At 41.5% G+C, this 17,746-nt stretch overlaps 1 protein-coding gene across 1 annotated transcript in view; it reads right to left on the reverse strand.

Annotated features, from left to right (window-relative positions):
• enox1 (ecto-NOX disulfide-thiol exchanger 1) overlaps nt 1–17,746 on the reverse strand; it is a 78,529-nt gene that overhangs the window by 18,898 nt on the left and 41,885 nt on the right. The window contains exons 7-10 of the mRNA XM_053328312.1: nt 16,470–16,576; nt 11,237–11,354; nt 10,842–11,065; nt 6,583–6,690 (exon numbers count right to left, since the gene is read on the reverse strand). Coding sequence (XP_053184287.1) covers nt 6,583–6,690; nt 10,842–11,065; nt 11,237–11,354; nt 16,470–16,576 — 557 coding nt within the window. The remainder of the gene's footprint in view (nt 1–6,582; nt 6,691–10,841; nt 11,066–11,236; nt 11,355–16,469; nt 16,577–17,746) is intronic.

Below are 17,746 nucleotides of genomic sequence, written 5' to 3' on the forward strand. Positions count from 1 at the left end.
ACATAATGGTAAGTTTGGGTTATGCGGTACATGGCTGTGGGATGGGTGTAGCTGAGTAGCTGGGCTATGTTGCTGTCTGGCAGGAGCATTTTATTGTGTCCCCCAGTTAGGCGGGAGCACCCCGAAGTATTGGCTGGGGCACTCTGCCTTCCCCAATACAGATGGTTTGTAGGTGCATAAATACCCACCGCCAGTACACACATGAAGACTAGGGTGCAGTTAGTCAGTTTGGGCTAGGCAGTTAGGAGGGGGCGCTTCTATCACTCATCTGTCCTGTGGTTGTGTGCTGTGACTCAGGCTGCCTGGTTTGTTTTTTGGCTGGGTTCAGGTATTTGGCTCTGGTTGAGAGGTTTTGACAGGGTTAATGATGGATCCGGAACACAGTAATTCCTTGGTTGCTGAGTTTCTGAAAAGACCAGCTTGGAGTACATTGGCTCAGTTTAGGAAAGCAGATTTGGTGGATTTGGCTACATGTTTGGGATGGTCAAAAACTGATCAGGTGCCAAGGAAGGCAGAGCTAAGGGACATTGTGGATGAGCTTTTTGGAGGGACTTTGTCTTTTGAACAGTATATGCAACTGGAGAGAGAAAAGGCAAAAAGGGAGAAAGGCTACAGTTGGAATTGGAACACGAGAGGATCAGAGTTGAGGTGGCCTTGGAAAGGGAGAGATTGCAGGTTGAGCAGTTGAAGCTGTCACTGATAAGAGACGGTAAAGCCCAGGAATCGTTGTTGACTGGGGGAAGAAGTGAGTCTGTAGGGTTGCTTAGTGGCTTTGATATTGCAGAAAGCTTGCATATTCTTCCAAAATTTGATGATAAAGACCCAGACACATTTTTTGCATTGTTTGAGCGGGTGGCAGATGTTAGAGGATGGCCAGATAGTCACATGACTTTGCTGTTGCAGTGTGTTTTCACAGGCGAGTTTTTTCTGCCCTTAGTTCTGCGGAAAGTGGTGATTATGCTACAGTTAAAGGTGCAGTTCTGAAAGCATATGAGTTAGTTCCTGAAGCGTATAGGCAGAAATTTCGGAACTGGAAGAAAGGGTACAAGCAAACGCACGTTGAGTTTGTGCAGGATATTTTGGCCCATTTCTCTCGCTGGTGTTCTGCCTCTGGGGTGGACAATTATGAGGATGTCTGTGACTTCGTTGTGCTGGAGCAATTTAAGAGTGCATTGCCTGCTCACCTTGCTACATACATAAATGAAAGGACGATAAAGACAGCTTCTGCAGCGGCAGTTCTTGCTGATTATGTTTTAATACATACTGGTGGCTCAGGTTTTAGTCGGGCCCACAGAAATGAGCAGCAGAGGGATGATTTCAGGGGTAGGCCTAATAAGAATCTAAGGGTTGCTCAGGAGCCAGTTCATCTGTCAGTGAGGCATGTTCCAGGGACAAATGGGAAGTTTGATCCAGCCAGGGTTTGCCATGCCTGTAAGAACAAGGGTCACTGGAAAGGAGAATGTCCAATCAGTAAGACAGGACAGACATCAGCAGATTCTAGGGTGTATGTGAAATCAACTGGACTTGTGTCCTCTGCACGAAGTATTGATGTGTCTGAGTCTGGTCTTCCTGGAGAAAATTCTTTAGCTAAAAGTGTTGATGAGCTGTATGCACCATTTGTTTCAGATCGCTTTGTGTCCTTGGATGGGAACGACAAGACTCCTGTTAAGATTCTGCGAGACACTGGGGCTACTGAGAGTCTCATTGTGGGGAGCATTTTGCCGTTTTCAACTACTACTGCTACGGGTAGTAAAGCTCCGGTAGTTGGGGTTGGGTTGATTCCACTGTTGGTTCCAGTGCATAAGTTTAATCTCTTCTCAGATCTGGTTTGTGGAGAGGTCGATATGGGTGTGCGTCCCAAGTTGCCAATCCAAGGGATAGACATTATTCTGGGGAATGACTTGGCTGGCAAGGGTCTGGAAAGATGATCTGCCCTAATGTATGCAAGTTCTCCCCCTCAGGAGTCTAGGCTGCCAGATGATTGTGCTAAGCAGCATCCTAAGGTTTTTTCTTCCTGTGCAGTGACACGGGCAAAGAGTAAAGCTACACTAGAGCAGTCACAAGGGTCTGAACAGATTCAGTGTTCTCAGGCAAGTAATTCTGAGGGAAAGGAGAAGGTCAAATTATTTACTTTTCCATGGTCATCACTGTCTAGGGAGGAGTGTATTGAAGAGCAAAGCACAGATCCCACACTGAGGAAATTGTTTGAGTTTGTCCGTCCAGAAAGTGAGCTCAAGGGTGTCCCTAGTGGCTATTTTCTTAATGATGGTTTGCTGTTGAGAAAATGGGCTCGTGTGGTGAATGGGGTGCGGCTGGATGCTGTGGTTCAGGTGGTGGTGCCCTGTAGGTTCCGGGATCTTGTGTTGGGCGCATCGCATGATGGAGTGGCGGGTCATCTTGGGGTGAGGAAGACGTATGATCGAGTGCTTCGCCACTTCTTCTGGCCTCGTCTGAAAAGGGATGTAGCCAGGTACTGTACAACTTGCAATACCTGCCAGTTAACTGGGAAGCCCAACCAACATATTAGGCAAGCTCCACTATACCCAATTCCAGTTGTGGAAAAGCCATTTGAGTATCTGTTGTTGGATTGTGTAGGTCCACTTCCAAAAAGTAAGGCTGGGAGTAAATATTTACTGACAGTGATGTGTAAAAGCACTCGGTATCCAGCTTTTCCATTTGCGCTCAATTAAAACTAAGCCAGTACTGAAAGCATTGACATCCTTTGTTTCAACTTTTGGTATTCCTACAGTGGTGCAGACTGACCAGGGGAGTAATTTCATGTCTCGCACTTTTGCCCAGGTGTTGGCTCAGCTAAGAGTTAAGCATCAGGTATCCAGTGCATACCACCCGGAGTCTCAAGGAGCCCTGGAACGTTTTCATCAGACATTGAAGTCCATGTTGCGTTCTTACTGTACTGAATTGGCACAGGATTGGGAGGAGGGCCTGCCGTGGTTGTTGCTTGCCATACGGGAGGTGGCACAGGAGAGTACTGGGTTCAGTCCTAATGAACTTGTGTTTGGACATACTGTTCGGGGTCCATTAGCTGTCTTGGGGGATGAGCTGAAAACTGCTGAGCCACCAGAGAATGTCCTGGACTATGTAAACAGTTTTCACCATCGTCTGCATGTTGCCTGTGCTACGGCTCATAAAAAACTTAGGATTGCACAGGGAAAAATGAAGGAGTCCTATGATAAGAAAACAGAAACCCGTGTATTGGAACCGGGTGATCAAGTTTTGGCTTTGTTGCCTGGTGTAGGTTCCCCATTCCAGGCAAGGTTTAGTGGGCCTTAAACAGAGAAAAGCCGTATGTCAGACAGGGACTATTTGGTATACACACCAGACAGAAGGAAGAAAGTGCAGTGGTGTCATGTCAATTTATTGAAATCTTACCATTTGTCTCACTCTGTTTCTGAAGAAAAGGGGATCTTGCCTTCTGTCGGCAGTCACAAATTGGGGTCTGTGAGGCCAGTAGCCACAGTTGGAGTGGTGTCTTCAGAGGATTTTGACGTTCCATCAGAGCCTATTCTTACAGGGAGACTCAATAACTCTGCATATTTGAACTGCTTGGACAGTCAGTTGAGTTATTTGTCAGATACTCAGCAGTTAGATGTGGTGCAGTTGTTGCATTCTCACTTGTCTGTCTTCTCAGATACTCCCTCAGTTACCAACCTGATTGAGCATGGCATAGAAGGGGGGGAGGCTCGGCCTGTTAACCAACATCCTTACCGGATGCCTGTAGGGAAGCGTCAGCAGATGGAGGAGGAGGTAGAGTACATGTTAGAACATGGGATAGCTGAACCAGCATGCTCCAGCTGGGCTTCTCCATGCCTGTTGGCAGATAAGGCAGATGGGTCTGATCGATTCTGCACAGATTTCAGAAAGGTAAATGCTGTCACAAAACCAGATGTCTATCCAATGCCTCGTATGGAGGATTGCATCGATCAGGTGGGGGGTGCAAAATTTGTGACCAAGCTGGACCTTTTGAAGGGGTATTGGCAGATGCCATTGACAGCCAGGGCCAAGGAAATTTCATCGTTCATCACACCCTGGGGGTTATTCTCATATTCTGTAATGCCTTTTGGGCTGAGAAATGCCCCAGCAACATTTCAGCATCTGAACAGGGTTTTGGCTGGTCTGTCTGGATGTGCAGCATATTTGGATGATGTGGTGGTTTTCAGTGACACCTGGGAGGCCCATGTTCAGTGTTTGCGGGCAGTGTTTAACAGGTTGGTTGAAGCAAATTTAACGGTGAACTTGGCAAAGTGTGAATTTGCAAAAGCTACTGTGACATATTTGGGTAAGGTGGTAGGCCAGGGGGTAGTTCGTCCTGTGCAGGCTAAGGTGGAGGCTATTGCTAAGTATCCTGCACCAACATCTAAAAAGGAACTGATGCGGTTCCTAGGGCTGGTAGGATATTACCGCAGCTTTTGCTGCAATTTCTCCACTGTAGTGGCTCCATTGACAAACCTCCTGAGAAAAAACACTCCATTTATCTGGTCTCCCTACTGTCAAGTGGCTTTTACTGGTGTGAAAAAACTGATTTGTTCTGCTCCTGTCCTTGCAGCTCCAGTGTTTGACAGACCTTTTAAGATACAGGTGGATGCAAGCAACGTCGGTGCTGGGGCTGTTCTCCTGCAGGAAAGGGGTGGGGGGAATTGAACATCCAGTTTTTTTTTTTTCACGTAAGTTTAATTGTCACCAACTGAATTATTCAGTTATTGAAAAGGAGACATTGGCATTGATTTGGGCACTAAAATTTTTTGAAGTTTATGTAGGTCCATCATTACCAGTGAAGGTTTATACTGATCATAACCCTTTGACTTTTCTGTCTAATATGCAGAATGGTAACCAGAGGCTTATACGCTGGTTACTGTTTCTCCAGCCCTATACATTGGAGGTATGTCATGTTAAAGGTTGGGATAATGTGATGGCTGACGCATTGTCTCGAGCTCCTGTTGGATGTACCGAAGACCTTTTTCAGTAGGGGTCTTTGTTTTAAGGGGGGGTGGGGGGGGTGTGACGGCCCTGGGCCTCCATAGTAAAGGGGATAGTCTGCCTTGCTTCCTGCTCTCCTGTTTTCTCTCTTCCTTAGATGGTCTTGTCCCTCCCTCCTCGTCAAAGGATTGAGATCACCTGTAGGAGCCTTATTTAAACCCAGGAAAACCAAGATGGCTCTCTCACACTCTGGCCCTCCTGGAGGGATGGTGCCTTTCAGGCACTTCATTTTTGGTTTTGATTTTGATTGTAGCTTTGGTTCCTGTTAGTTTGACTTTAAACTCTTGGTTGATTACATTTGTTACCTTAAATAAATTACTTTATTATTTTGAGCTGTCGCCGTGTGGTTCTCCCTGTTTTGTTGTGCTCTCCAACGAGCTGGGCATAACAATATATATGTATATACATATATGTAGGCTTGCAAAGTACTAAATTAAACAGATTTTCTTTTTCTTTTTAACTCAAATGATTGTTGAATATTAAACTAAAGGATTGCATCTCCCTTAAAACTATTGCTCTCCTAAGTGCTCCGCTCACGATCTGCGCACTAATGTCGACTGCATCTTCGAATAATGGGCAGGCCATTTTCCAAGAGAACTGATTGGTCAGGAGGTGGTGCTTTTATAGTCGTTGATCTTTTATCCAGAACATAACCTGCTCTGGAGCAGGTTAGCCGCTCAGCATAAGTTACCATGGTGATTTACCCCGGTAAGAAGTGTGTGTGTGTGTGTGAACCCTAACCATTCAAAACAGAATGAAACTACAGTCTGTAACACTGTTGGTTCGATGTGTTCATTGTATGAAATATCCCAGTAGTGCCATATGATATTGATGTGGATGTGATAGGACGCTGACACACCAAGCCAACTTCAAATAACTGTGTTGAATCATATCATCTCATGTCAGTGTGTGAGAAAATACCTGCAACTATAAATCTGATCAGCTTTTGGTGTTTTGCTTGTGAAAGAAGCAAAAAATAAAGTCAATACAATTCAGTCAAAGACATTCACATCAAGGAGCTGATTATTTGATTAAGCAGGGACAGATCTGTTCTTTCAAGGAGATCTCAAAGAATCAGAGCCAGGCCAACTAGAGTCAACAATGCAGGACACACTGCAACAACTTGAGACCCCTGAAGGCACATTCTGGACTTGGTGTGTAAGGTCCTTCTGGATATTCTGCTGACAGTGTTGTAAATTGGATTGTAGTACATTACCACCTGTGACAGACAACCTGCACACACATCTCAAAACCTTGGATGGGAAAATAGATTTTGCTTTTTAACCTCGTTCTGACTCAACACAACTAGATTTGTATAGATTTGTACTTGCATTACAAAAGCATAGTGAAGGTATAGTCTGATAAACAAAAACCTAGTTATGACACCTCTTTTACTACGTATAACAAGTCAAAGTCGTTTTACTGCTTTCTTTTTAGTTTTAGTTTTAGTTGTGCAGTGGGAGGTACAGGCCCACACTGTTTAATAGTCTTGTTATAGTCTGGTGGTCAGGACACTTGGGTAACTATTACCTATTAGATAACCTGGGTTATCTGGAAGACTATTCGAATGAGACTTGGAATACACACCTTGTCTCGAAGGGTGAGGACCTCGCCCTGCAGTTTGCGATGCTCCTCTCTTGCCAGCTCCAACTCAGCTTCCTTACTCGTCAGCTGCTCCTGCAGGCTCAGGAGTTGCTAGTAAAACAAACACAGACATGCATTTATTGAGACAGAATTAAAGCATGAGGAGGCGTTAGATGAATATACTCAAACTTACAACCTGAAAAACAACAACAATAATAACAATAATAATCATCATCTTAAGTATAATCCAGCAGTCACTCTGTAATTTCTTGTTCCTAAATTTGTAATTTCCTGTTTTATTTAGGTAATCACCTTTGTCTCTCATTTCAGATCTTCACTTCCTGCCCTTGTGTGTGTGTGATTACCTGCCCTGCCATGATTGTTGTCACCTGTTTTGCAATATCCCATCTTCCTATTATATTATTAGTATATAGTATTTAGTCTGTGTGCTTCCCTTTGTCTCTGCCAGTTTTTCTCTTCAGTTCCTGTGAGCATCCCAGTCCTATCTTGCGTCTTTGACCCTGCTTTGTTTTTTACTTTGGTGTTCCATTAAACTACTTGGATTTTGGAACTGTGCGTGAGTCTTGCTCAAGTCTTAATCAATCAATCAATCTTTGATTGATTGTATAGCGCCAAATCACAACAGAGTCATCTCAAGGCACTTTACACATAGAGCAGGTCTAAACTGTACTCTTCAGGTTTAATTTTAAAGAGACCCAACATTCCCACATGAGCAAGCACTTGGCGACAGTGGCAAGGAAAAACTCCATTTCAACAGGAAGAAACCTCAGGCAGAACCAGACTCAAAGTGGGCGTCCAAGAGGAAGGATTACTGTCAGTCATTACAGTACGAACTGGCCAACATGGACTCAGCAGACTCCGATCCTGTGCGGGTTGTTCTCCAAAGTCAGGGAGCTAAGATTCACCAACAGGAGAAGCAGGTGTCCCTTCTACACCAGGAGATGAAAGCAATCAGGAGAGAATCATGGCATCCTTCGGAACCCAGATCTGCTGTTTGGTGGACAATCTTCAGAAGATGCAGTCTGGGCCACCTCCTGCGTCTGTTTTCTGAGACCTTTTTTCAGCAAACAGGTCCTGGCAGAGAGGCTGTCAGAGCCATCTCCAGCCTCAGACAAGGGGAGAGAAGAGTTGCTGATTATGCCATTGAGTTCCGCACCCTCGCTGCAGACAGTGAATGGAATGAAGCTGCTCTGCTGGACTCTTTCCTGTTTGGACTGTCTGATCTGTTAAAGGATCAGTTAGCTCCACTTGAACTCCCACCAGATTTAGACTCTGTGATAGCCTTGGCTATCAAAATTGACAAGCGGCTTCTTAAAATGGAGTAAGAGAGGAGGTCCAGGGGTACAGTTTCTCCACTGAGCCACAAGAGGTCCTCACCTTCCCATTGGCGTTCGTCCAGACAGCACCCTTTTTCGCCCCTCGTCCTCTCCAGCAGGAGCTGGATTTTTCTTTGTGGACAAGAAGGACAAGGTCCCTCCGTCCTTGCATTGATGATCGGGGACTTAACAACATGACCATAAAGAACAGGTACCCCCCCCTCTCATTTCCTCTGCTTTTGAACTGTTGAAGGGAGCTAAAGTCTTTACCAAGTTAGATCACTTGGTAAGGATAAGGGAGGGGGGTGAATGGAAGACAGCCTTTAACACACCTAGTGGGCATTATGAGTACTTAGTGATGCCCTTTGGGTTAACCAATGCTCCAGCTGTTTTCCGGGCTCTGGTGAATGACGTGCTCAGAGACATGCTCAACATATCCCTGGATGAGTGATCGCATGTTCACCATGTCCGTCAAGTCCTCCTGCGACTCCTTGACCACCAGCTTTTCGTCAAAAGCAGAAAAATGTGAGTTTCATGTTCTGACTGTGTCCTTCCAGGGATTTATTGTCTCTGAGGGCAGTATTCAAATGGACCCAGCTAAAGTTAGAGCAGTCTCAGAGTGGCCCACCCCTGGAATCCACAAAGAGCATCAGCGGTTCTTGGGGTTTGTCAATTTCTATAGACGCATTAGAAACTTTAGCTCTATTGCTGCCCCTCAGCATGCTCTAACCTCTCCTGCTTGCAAGTTCCAGTGGACCCCTCAAGCCGTCTTCATGGTTTCCCCAGTGACGTTGTCTCAGATCGTGGGCCCCAATTTATTTTCCGTTTCTGGAAGGAGTTCTGTGCACTAGCATCAAAATGACTTGTGCCAAACACTTTTACCAAGGACAAAACACATTTACATTTTAGTAAACTAATTTACAAGATGTCCCAGGTCCCTAAAAAGATTTACAAATTCATGGCCACTGTAATAATGATGAAAATGCTTCAGTTAGGCTGTAGTTGTCATGACATGACAATGTAAAAGCAAAGGAAAACAACATTAATAAAATATATAAACATTTGCCATTTTTAGTATGAAGGTTTATGCAAAAACATAATCTAGGCATCTTTACATGTCTATATTTATTTAGCTAATGCAATATATATGTATATTTAAAATATATGTAGATTAAATCCCAGGAGAGGCTTACTGTGTTGACCAGTGAACAGTGTGTATTGACATGTTTCAGGTTCAGGTTGTACAGGTGCTGAGGGCTTGTCGATAGCACTTAGTACATCTCAGTGAGAAGGAAAGGAGCACAAACTATTGGCCAGATTGAAAAACAAGTGGGTTAGTCATTGTCTTCCATAACAGTCAGGCCATTATTATTTAACTTACCTAAATATGTATTTATTGTCTATGGATATATATTATTTTGATGACATAACATCATAAAATAGTTTTAAAAAAGTATATTTTAAGAGCTATTTGTGTCATTTAAGCATTTATTTTGTTTGTCACACCAGCTTGTCTGTATTGAGGGAACAAAAACAACAGCAGGTGACAAACAAGAGGCGACAGTAGCGTGATGTTCTCTCACACTGTTAGAAGTCAAGTAAGCAACACATTTACACACCAGCAGTGCAGGGTGTGTATGTGTGTGTTGGTGGTTGTGCCTAGTTCTATCAGAGCTGTCACTTTAGATAGAGAAAGGCTGGAAGTCAAGTCAAATCAGGCTAACTTGTGACAAGCTATCTCTGCTCTAACAAAGCTATCTCTGCTGGTTTATGAAATCAGTGGAGCGAGGGATTATGGGAGCACTCTGAATCAGCAGTGAAAAACACAAGGGGTTTTTTGTTTGCTTGGGAAAAGTAAAGTAAACTCAGCTCCCTGCTCTTTTCTAATAAAATCCTGTCTGAACTTTCACTGCTGCAGCAGGCCCACTAAAGCAGCTCAAGTGCCTTGCTCATTGGCATTGTTACATTGATGATTTAGGAAGAGGAGAGGCTGACCTTTAATACATGTTTTCACTCAAACAGTCTGATGCATAGGTGTGATGAATATTTGGCTGACTGGATCACCTTTTACAGCTGACTGGCAGGTAAACTCACATACACTGAAATGGTCTTGGGATCACAGATAGTGTGGGCATCTCCAGGCACACCTGCTATTTTGGTTAATATATGTGCAGCAGCATAAAGTACAAAAGGGCTGAGTGAAGGTGACTATAGATCAGCAGAAATGGTGATTAATTGATACTCACTCAGCCAGTCACATTACAGCTCTCATAGCACTCATACAGTGAGGTGTGATAACGACAGCTCAACAAATCGAAAGCTTTTCTTTAGGATATGTATGATGCAATTTTCATATCTACGGGTCATTTTTTCATTGTTGGTGTCTTCTATACAGAAATCAGGCCTTCAGATGATCCATTGATGCATTCATTTAGTCTTGTTGAGCAAAATGGTTTACACTGCTTCTCTAACCAACTGACAGGTTCATTATCATTATCATTGTGGAAATCCTCACATACAAAATATTAAAGCCAGCAGAAATTAAATGTGATATTGTCACAACATAACTGATAAGAGACAAATGTTTAAATTCAGCCACAGTAGTAACATAAAAAACTGTAGTTAATTTTATCACCTGTATTGTGTGTTTTTTTTAGAAGCTTGCTAATTATGAACTTTTAAGGATTGCATTTCAATTATGTTGTACTTGTACAATGACAATAAAGACATTAAATTCTTTAAAAGTAAAAACTAAAACTAACTAAACTTTAAAAGTTAAAAGTTTTTAGCTAGGATTTCTCAAACATGTTTGGGGCTGAGTTTTATTATCAGGTCACTGTGAAGAGAAGAAAACAGAAAGTGAGGCTTATCAGGCCACATACATTCTCTGGAGGACAAGAAGAGGAGTAGTGGGAGTTTTCCTACCTGCTGCATGTTGTGCATGTTCTGCTGCAGCATCTGGATCTGAGCCTCTGGACTGTGTGAGTGTGTGTATGAGTTTGTCAGTGTTTGTGTGGGATCATCATCAGGACGGCTGCCTTTGCTCTGCTCTTTTCTCAGAAGCTCCACCTCATTCCTGTAGGCGTCCAGCTGCCAACGCAGGGAGTCATTCTCCTCTTTCAGAGACACCTGAGTTTGATCGCACAATCCTGGAGGAGAAATTAAAGGAGAGGACTGAATAAGTCATCAACTTTAAACACCAGCAAACCATGTGAACCTTTTTTTAATGTGTTGCTGCATGTTAGAAAAAAAAGGGGGAACAGAGAAAAAAAGAAACTTCCCAAGCTAAGGCCTCAGTTTTTGTGCAGGTCCTATCATACCATTTTCCTCAGTGCGCATCTTCTTGCAGGGATTTTCATCCAAATCATCATCTGACATCTCCATCTCCTCCTCTCGTCGGATGCCCATGATCTCTTCACTATGGGCGTTTCTCAGCTCCTGAAACATCAAAAACAGATACAGTGCAAGCAGCTCTAATCACCATGATGCATACTGAAATCATGAAGAACAACTATGAGGATCACCAGGGGCCAGATGCATAAAACTCTGTGTAGATTCATGACTAAAACTGTGCTAATGCCCAAAGCCAGAGCATTATACATGGTCATGCAGTACTTCATACGGTCCATATTATTAATTCATCACATTGACTCTCATCCATCAGTGATATCTCTGAAATTGAATAGTAATAGTTGGGATAGTTTGTAGTCAGAACTAAACCGACTTCATAAGATGTGACAAAAGGTTAAAATAAAAAGAATATTTACAGACAAAATAAAATGTTGACACCTATTTAAGTCAAAAGAATAATTAAAAAATTAATCATGCAAAAAATAATAATTCTAATTATATATAAATAACCTTTCATTGGCATTTTACAAGTCTGTGTCTATATGCATCAATAATGTGTTTGGGGATTAAAGAGTACTGTAGTCATATTTACCATGGGGCATCAAGTAAGAAGTTGAATGAAGAGTAGCATGTAGGTTAATGTTTTCTTCCATGGTAATAGACTCTTCCTCATGTTTCCAATTGTTATGCATTTGAAGGTTTTTTTGTTTGTTTTTGTTTAAAAAAAAGATTATTAAGGGTTTCTTACGCAAACTTTTCTTGAATGGTAGAAGTTAGGAAGTAGAAAGTACACCCCTCACATTATTGCAAATATCTGATTATATCTTTTCATGGGACAACACTATAGAAATTAAACTTTGATATCACTTAAAGTAGTGAGTGCACAGATTTTCAGGTTTCAGGTATGAATGGGGAACAGGTCTGTTAAATTTGGTGTTTTCTCTCTCATACTTGTCACTGGATATTCAACACGGCTGGGTTTTACACCTGAGTTATAGAAGTCTCTTCTGAAGCTTATGCACAAGATAGCCCGCAAACAGTTTGCTGAAGACAAGCAGTCCAAGAACATGGATTACTGGAACCATGTCCTGTGGTCTGATGAGACCAGGATAAACTTGTTTGGCTCAGATAGTGTCAAGAATGTGTGGCGGCAGTTAAGTGTCTACAGTTAAGCAAGGCAGTGGTAGCGTCATGGTCTGGGGCTGCAGAAGTGCTGCCGGCACTGGGGAGCTGCAGTTTATTGAGGGAAACATGAATTCCAACATGTACTGTGAAGGTGGAGGAGTGCAAGGTGTCTAACATCCACCAGTTCTGTGATGGAGGAGTGGTAGATGATTCCAGCAGCAACCTGAGCAGCTCTGGTGAATTCCATGCCCAAGAGGGTTAAGTGCTAGATAGTGCTAGATAATAATGGTGGTCACACAAAATATTGACAGTTTGGGCACAATTTGGACATGTTCACTGTGAGGTGTACTCACTTGTGTTACCAGCTGTTTAGACATGAATGGCTGTGTGTTGACTTATTTTCAGAGGACAGTAAATCTATACTGCTATACAAACTGTACACTCACTACTTTAAGTTATATCAGAGTTTCATTTCTATAATGTTGTCCCATGAAAAGATATAATAAAATATTTGCAAAAAAGTGAGGGATGTACTCACTTTTGTGAGATACTGTAGTTTACTGTTATTAGTTACATTTAACTGCTGGAAAAAATTAGACTCTAGTTAAATCAATAAACCTCTCAATATAAGTTGGACACCTTCATGTTATTTACATGCAATGTGAAATTACATTTGATATGTGATTCAACAATGCAGTGTGATATGAGTTACATAGCTTGTTGTTCATTTGCATACCCTGCTTTTAGTTGGGCTAGAATCTCAGCATCGTCTCCTGCTCTGTGCCAGTACAGTGGTCTCTCAGTCTCACAATCTAAATGCAGCCTAAAAGTTCTTCCTTTCCAAAGACCAAAAGTCTTTTTGCAATAGTTTCACACTAATATTTTACATGCTACCTTTCCCTAGTCTCACTATATGTATATGTGTGTAGGTATTTTTTCACTCTCCAGCAAGTGACAGGTAGTAGGCCTCCCATCATTTCAATTCTGAATTGTTGTGGAGAATCTTATTACATGGACATGTGTACAAACTTCACTTGTGTTCCTGACATGAAACATTTTACACAGAGTACTGAATGTGATACATGCAGCAACAGCTGAATGTGAGAAATACTTGATACAATGTAATCAATAATTGCTGAGATTACCCATCTATTTACTGAAACAATGGCAGAGGTTTATAAAGATAGTTCAATGTTAAGGCCAATGATCTGGCTTGCTTGGAATCCTTATACCTTGTATGTCTTTGGCCACTACTGTCAGTTCAGAAAAATGGTGGTGCCTTTACCAACTTCTTTGAAAATTAGTATGTTATATGTAAAGTCAATGAAAGCCAGCTTAGGGTATTTCATGCTGCTGAAGTACAGGCTGACATCATATACACTATGATAAGGACTTATAAAGACATGCATTATGAAATAAAAATACAAAAGAATATATTTACACTAACAATGAGCTGTATATCTCAAGCATAATTCCTGCAGAAAATGTAACAAAGACATTTATGTAAAAGTAAATATTCATAAACATCAATGACAGAGCAATAAACAACGACAAAAAGAAACATAGGACCACTTAAACTTAAAAAAGACAAGGCAAGGTATTGGTAGGTAAAATAAAAACACTTAGGAGAAAATCAGTATTATGTCTTGCGGTTGTGTTTTAAAGTATTTACAGATTTAGAGTCTCTTAAATACATTCTTCCTCAGTTTAAGGTCATAATAAGCAAACGCTGCCATATGGAGCACATTTAGTACTAATGACCTCAGGCAGTCAGACCTTTTCTCAGCTTTTGCTCCAATAACTAGAATATCAGTTGTATCTTGATTCAGCTGTAAGACCTTTTGTCATTCAAATACTTACTGTATGTTAGAGATGCATGCGCTCAAGTTGTTGATAGAACTTAAGTTATTCCACATCTAGACATTGTTGACCTAACTGTTACAATTGATGTTGCCATTTCTAATGATGCTGCCATGTGGAAGAGCACTGGGCCTAAGATGCAGCCCTGAGTGACATCACATGTCAGATCTATATTATCAGTGAGATAGTTGCCCATGGCCTCAGTAAAAGCAGTCAGTTAGATGTGGAGAGTTTGGAGATGTAATTTGCTGAAAGAAATTGAGAAATTGAGATTATTTTACAGTGGTGAGCCAAGACCTGCCCGAGGACTACAGCTGAAAAATAGTCTCTTAGCTAACTCTGACACATTTACATTGCGGTGTGAACTAAAATGTTAATTGATGAGGACTATCCCTGCCAAATAAATCTTAAAACAAATATATTCAAAAAGTACCATAAAAAACAGTGTATAAGACTCACCTTGATACAAATGTATTTAATTTAAAAGTGGGCTGTGTCTTCTACAATGATGTGTCCTATACAACAAATAAATACAGAGGTTGGATCTGGATATGATGATTTTAAATCAAATTAAATTTAAATTTTTTTGAAATAACTTTTTAAATGAATAACTACTGGTGCATTTAAATAATCCAGTCTTTAAAGACCATGTAAAGTGAATTCAAACATTTTCTTCTAAACACATTAAATAGGTCATAAATGTATTTCTAAAAAAGGTGTAAAAAGCATTTCAACCATTTAGATTTGAATTGTGGAGCTAGGCTTCACAAACTGTGTTTCAACATTTCTGTGTTCAGGATTTAGTGGGCGGGTCAGCGGCGATGATTAGCATAAACCCGCCCCTGCTGCTGTAGAAGTATAAATACATTCAGCACACACTACTACTACTACAGTCTACAGTTAGCCAGTTAGCTGTGTTAGCCGCCGAGCTAGCAGTCGAGTTAGCAGCAGAAAGCTCTCAGACGTAGCGTCCATGTTTCTGGTAGAGGTGGTGACTTTGATTGACAGGTGACACTTGGTAGGGGGCGGAGTTTCAGTGAACTCGGCGGGCACTCCCACAGTGTTTGGTCGCAGAGAGAAAGGCTGAGTTTTACACATAACAACACACTTTTCTGTGGTATGTCAAATTCTGTCACATTTATTCTTACTTTACACGGATTTTAATAGAAAAGCCCAAATAGACTGCGTCTTATACACCAGTGCAACTTATACACCGTTTTAGGGTACTTGAGGTAAATCTACTTCTTCTGTTTTACTGTGGAAGGAAGGGTTTGAGTATGAGTTTTTTTTAAACCTATGACAAGAGCTGAAATTGGTGTTAAAGACTTAAAGAGGTGACCATGTAGGTCAGATAAATAATGTGTACAAGACTTAACGTAGCCAACTCTATGTTCATATATGCTTATGATCCATAAACTGTGGCAGGCTATGATGCACAACATCACCACATCGTATAAAGCAGGTCACAATGAACAAGCATCTTTTTTTGTGACTTGGGCTATGAGGACCTCAGGAGCACTGTCAATGCCTGTCACTGTCAAATCAATACTGTTGCATTTACACTTACCACAAACAAACCTTTCAGAATGGTACTGTAGCATGCAAGGTGTACTGTGCATCAATCAGTCTTACCTCTTTTTGTTTAGCAAAAATCTTATATACAGTGATACTGAGCTCACTTGGATGAAGCTTCAGTGAGAGTTACAGTAATTATATATCATATAGGATTCACTTAGACCCCTGCTGAAAAAAACTACAGGGTGCTCCATCAATGAATCAGCATCCATGATTTGGATTGTTGCAGCATGCCCCCAAGGGCTGACTGAGCTGTAAATGGACAAATCCTCTCTCCTTCATACAAAGCATTCCTACTTGTTATCTAGATTTGACTCTGGATGAATAATTGATCAGAGACTTCACCCAAGAGATCACTGTTGCCATAGCAGCACCTCACACTTTCGAGGAGGCGTCAGATCTTTGTGTTACATTGGGGCTGGGAGGAGAAAAGAAAAGTGTACAGGCTCAGGCTATCAGAGGCCGATGTTTGTCTGTCTGTCTGTCTGCGAGGTTGCAGCATTCAGAAAAACAACAACAAGAGCACTGAATACAAGAAATCCAAAAGGACTGTCTCTCAGCTTTCTCATGGGGACTCAGAAATGACAGCAGGGAAGAAAGTGGGCTAGGGTGGGAGGAGAAAACAGTAAAAGGTATACCAACCTCACACTGCTTGCGCCAAATGTCTATGTTCTTGCGTTGTGCTTTTGAGAAATGGTCCCATGCCTTTTGCCTGGTGGCAGCGGTGAAAACAGCGTTGATCTGCTCGACTTTGGGGTGAACAGGAAGAGGAGGAGGAGGTAGGGTCAAGACAAAACAAGCCATTTATGTAGCGTTGTAGCACTGGCTGAGGCTCATACAGCAGACAGAGGAGAGACCGTGGACATACACTGACCACAGGCTGGGTGAATGCAGCAAGCAAGACCTCCTGATGTCAACATTGCTTTCATGTTAAAGGAACAGTTCACTCTATAAATAAAACAATGTCATCATTCGCTCAGGTCAAACTATGAAGGATTGTACATCTTGCATACAAACAGCAAGTTACACGATGTAGCATCATTTTATTTCTCCCACTGTCTGACTGCATTTCATAAATCAGGTGAACACTTCACTGGAGTCACGGGCAATTTGTTGAATTAAGGAGAGCTAGTTTCCAAAAGGCCCTGTCTACATGAAAGTAGCATGATCAAAACCTAAATTCCTCCTCTACTCAAACATGTGTGTTGATGTATGTGCAGAGTTTGTTTTCACAATCAGGAGGAAATGTTGTCTGGGCTCACCACAATTCTGAGTTTAAAGCATGTGCAAATGAGCATGATTTGTGACATCACAACTAGTGTGGAAGGTGTTGAGGGTTAGGGTGAGGCTGTTTGAGATGAAATGATGAGATAAATGATTTGCATATTCATATATATATATATATATATATATATATATACATATATATATATATATATATATATATATGTCCCAAACATGTATGGTGGAGAACTTTAAGAGACTTAAAGGCACAATCCAAATATATGACAAAAAAGGTAGTTGAAGTATTAAAACTGAAAGCACAGAGTTAAAATCTGCTATCACCCTCAAATTGATTGGCTGGTCTGGAGTTTTAAATAATAACTAATCTCATTCATTACACTGCTGTGTATTTGTAAATGCAGTGCTAAAAGTGATTTTAAAAAACATTTTGAAATGATGATATTTCAGGAGTTACTGAAATCATTATATTACAAGCATCTTTAAATTGTATAATATTGTACTGTACTTATAATATTCAATATAACTGACTGCTTGGTGTTAGTGTTGCAAATCTGTTTTCAGTGTAAAGAGCTTAAAAGGATTTTTTTTGCAACCAATTGATAATGTGCTCAGCTTGTCTTAACACCACTAAGACGAGCAGATAGTGGTGATGATGCAACATTCATTTATCAGCA

The sequence above is a fragment of the Scomber japonicus genome, chromosome 11, assembly GCF_027409825.1.
Source record: "Scomber japonicus isolate fScoJap1 chromosome 11, fScoJap1.pri, whole genome shotgun sequence".
Classification (NCBI taxonomy): domain Eukaryota; kingdom Metazoa; phylum Chordata; class Actinopteri; order Scombriformes; family Scombridae; genus Scomber; species Scomber japonicus.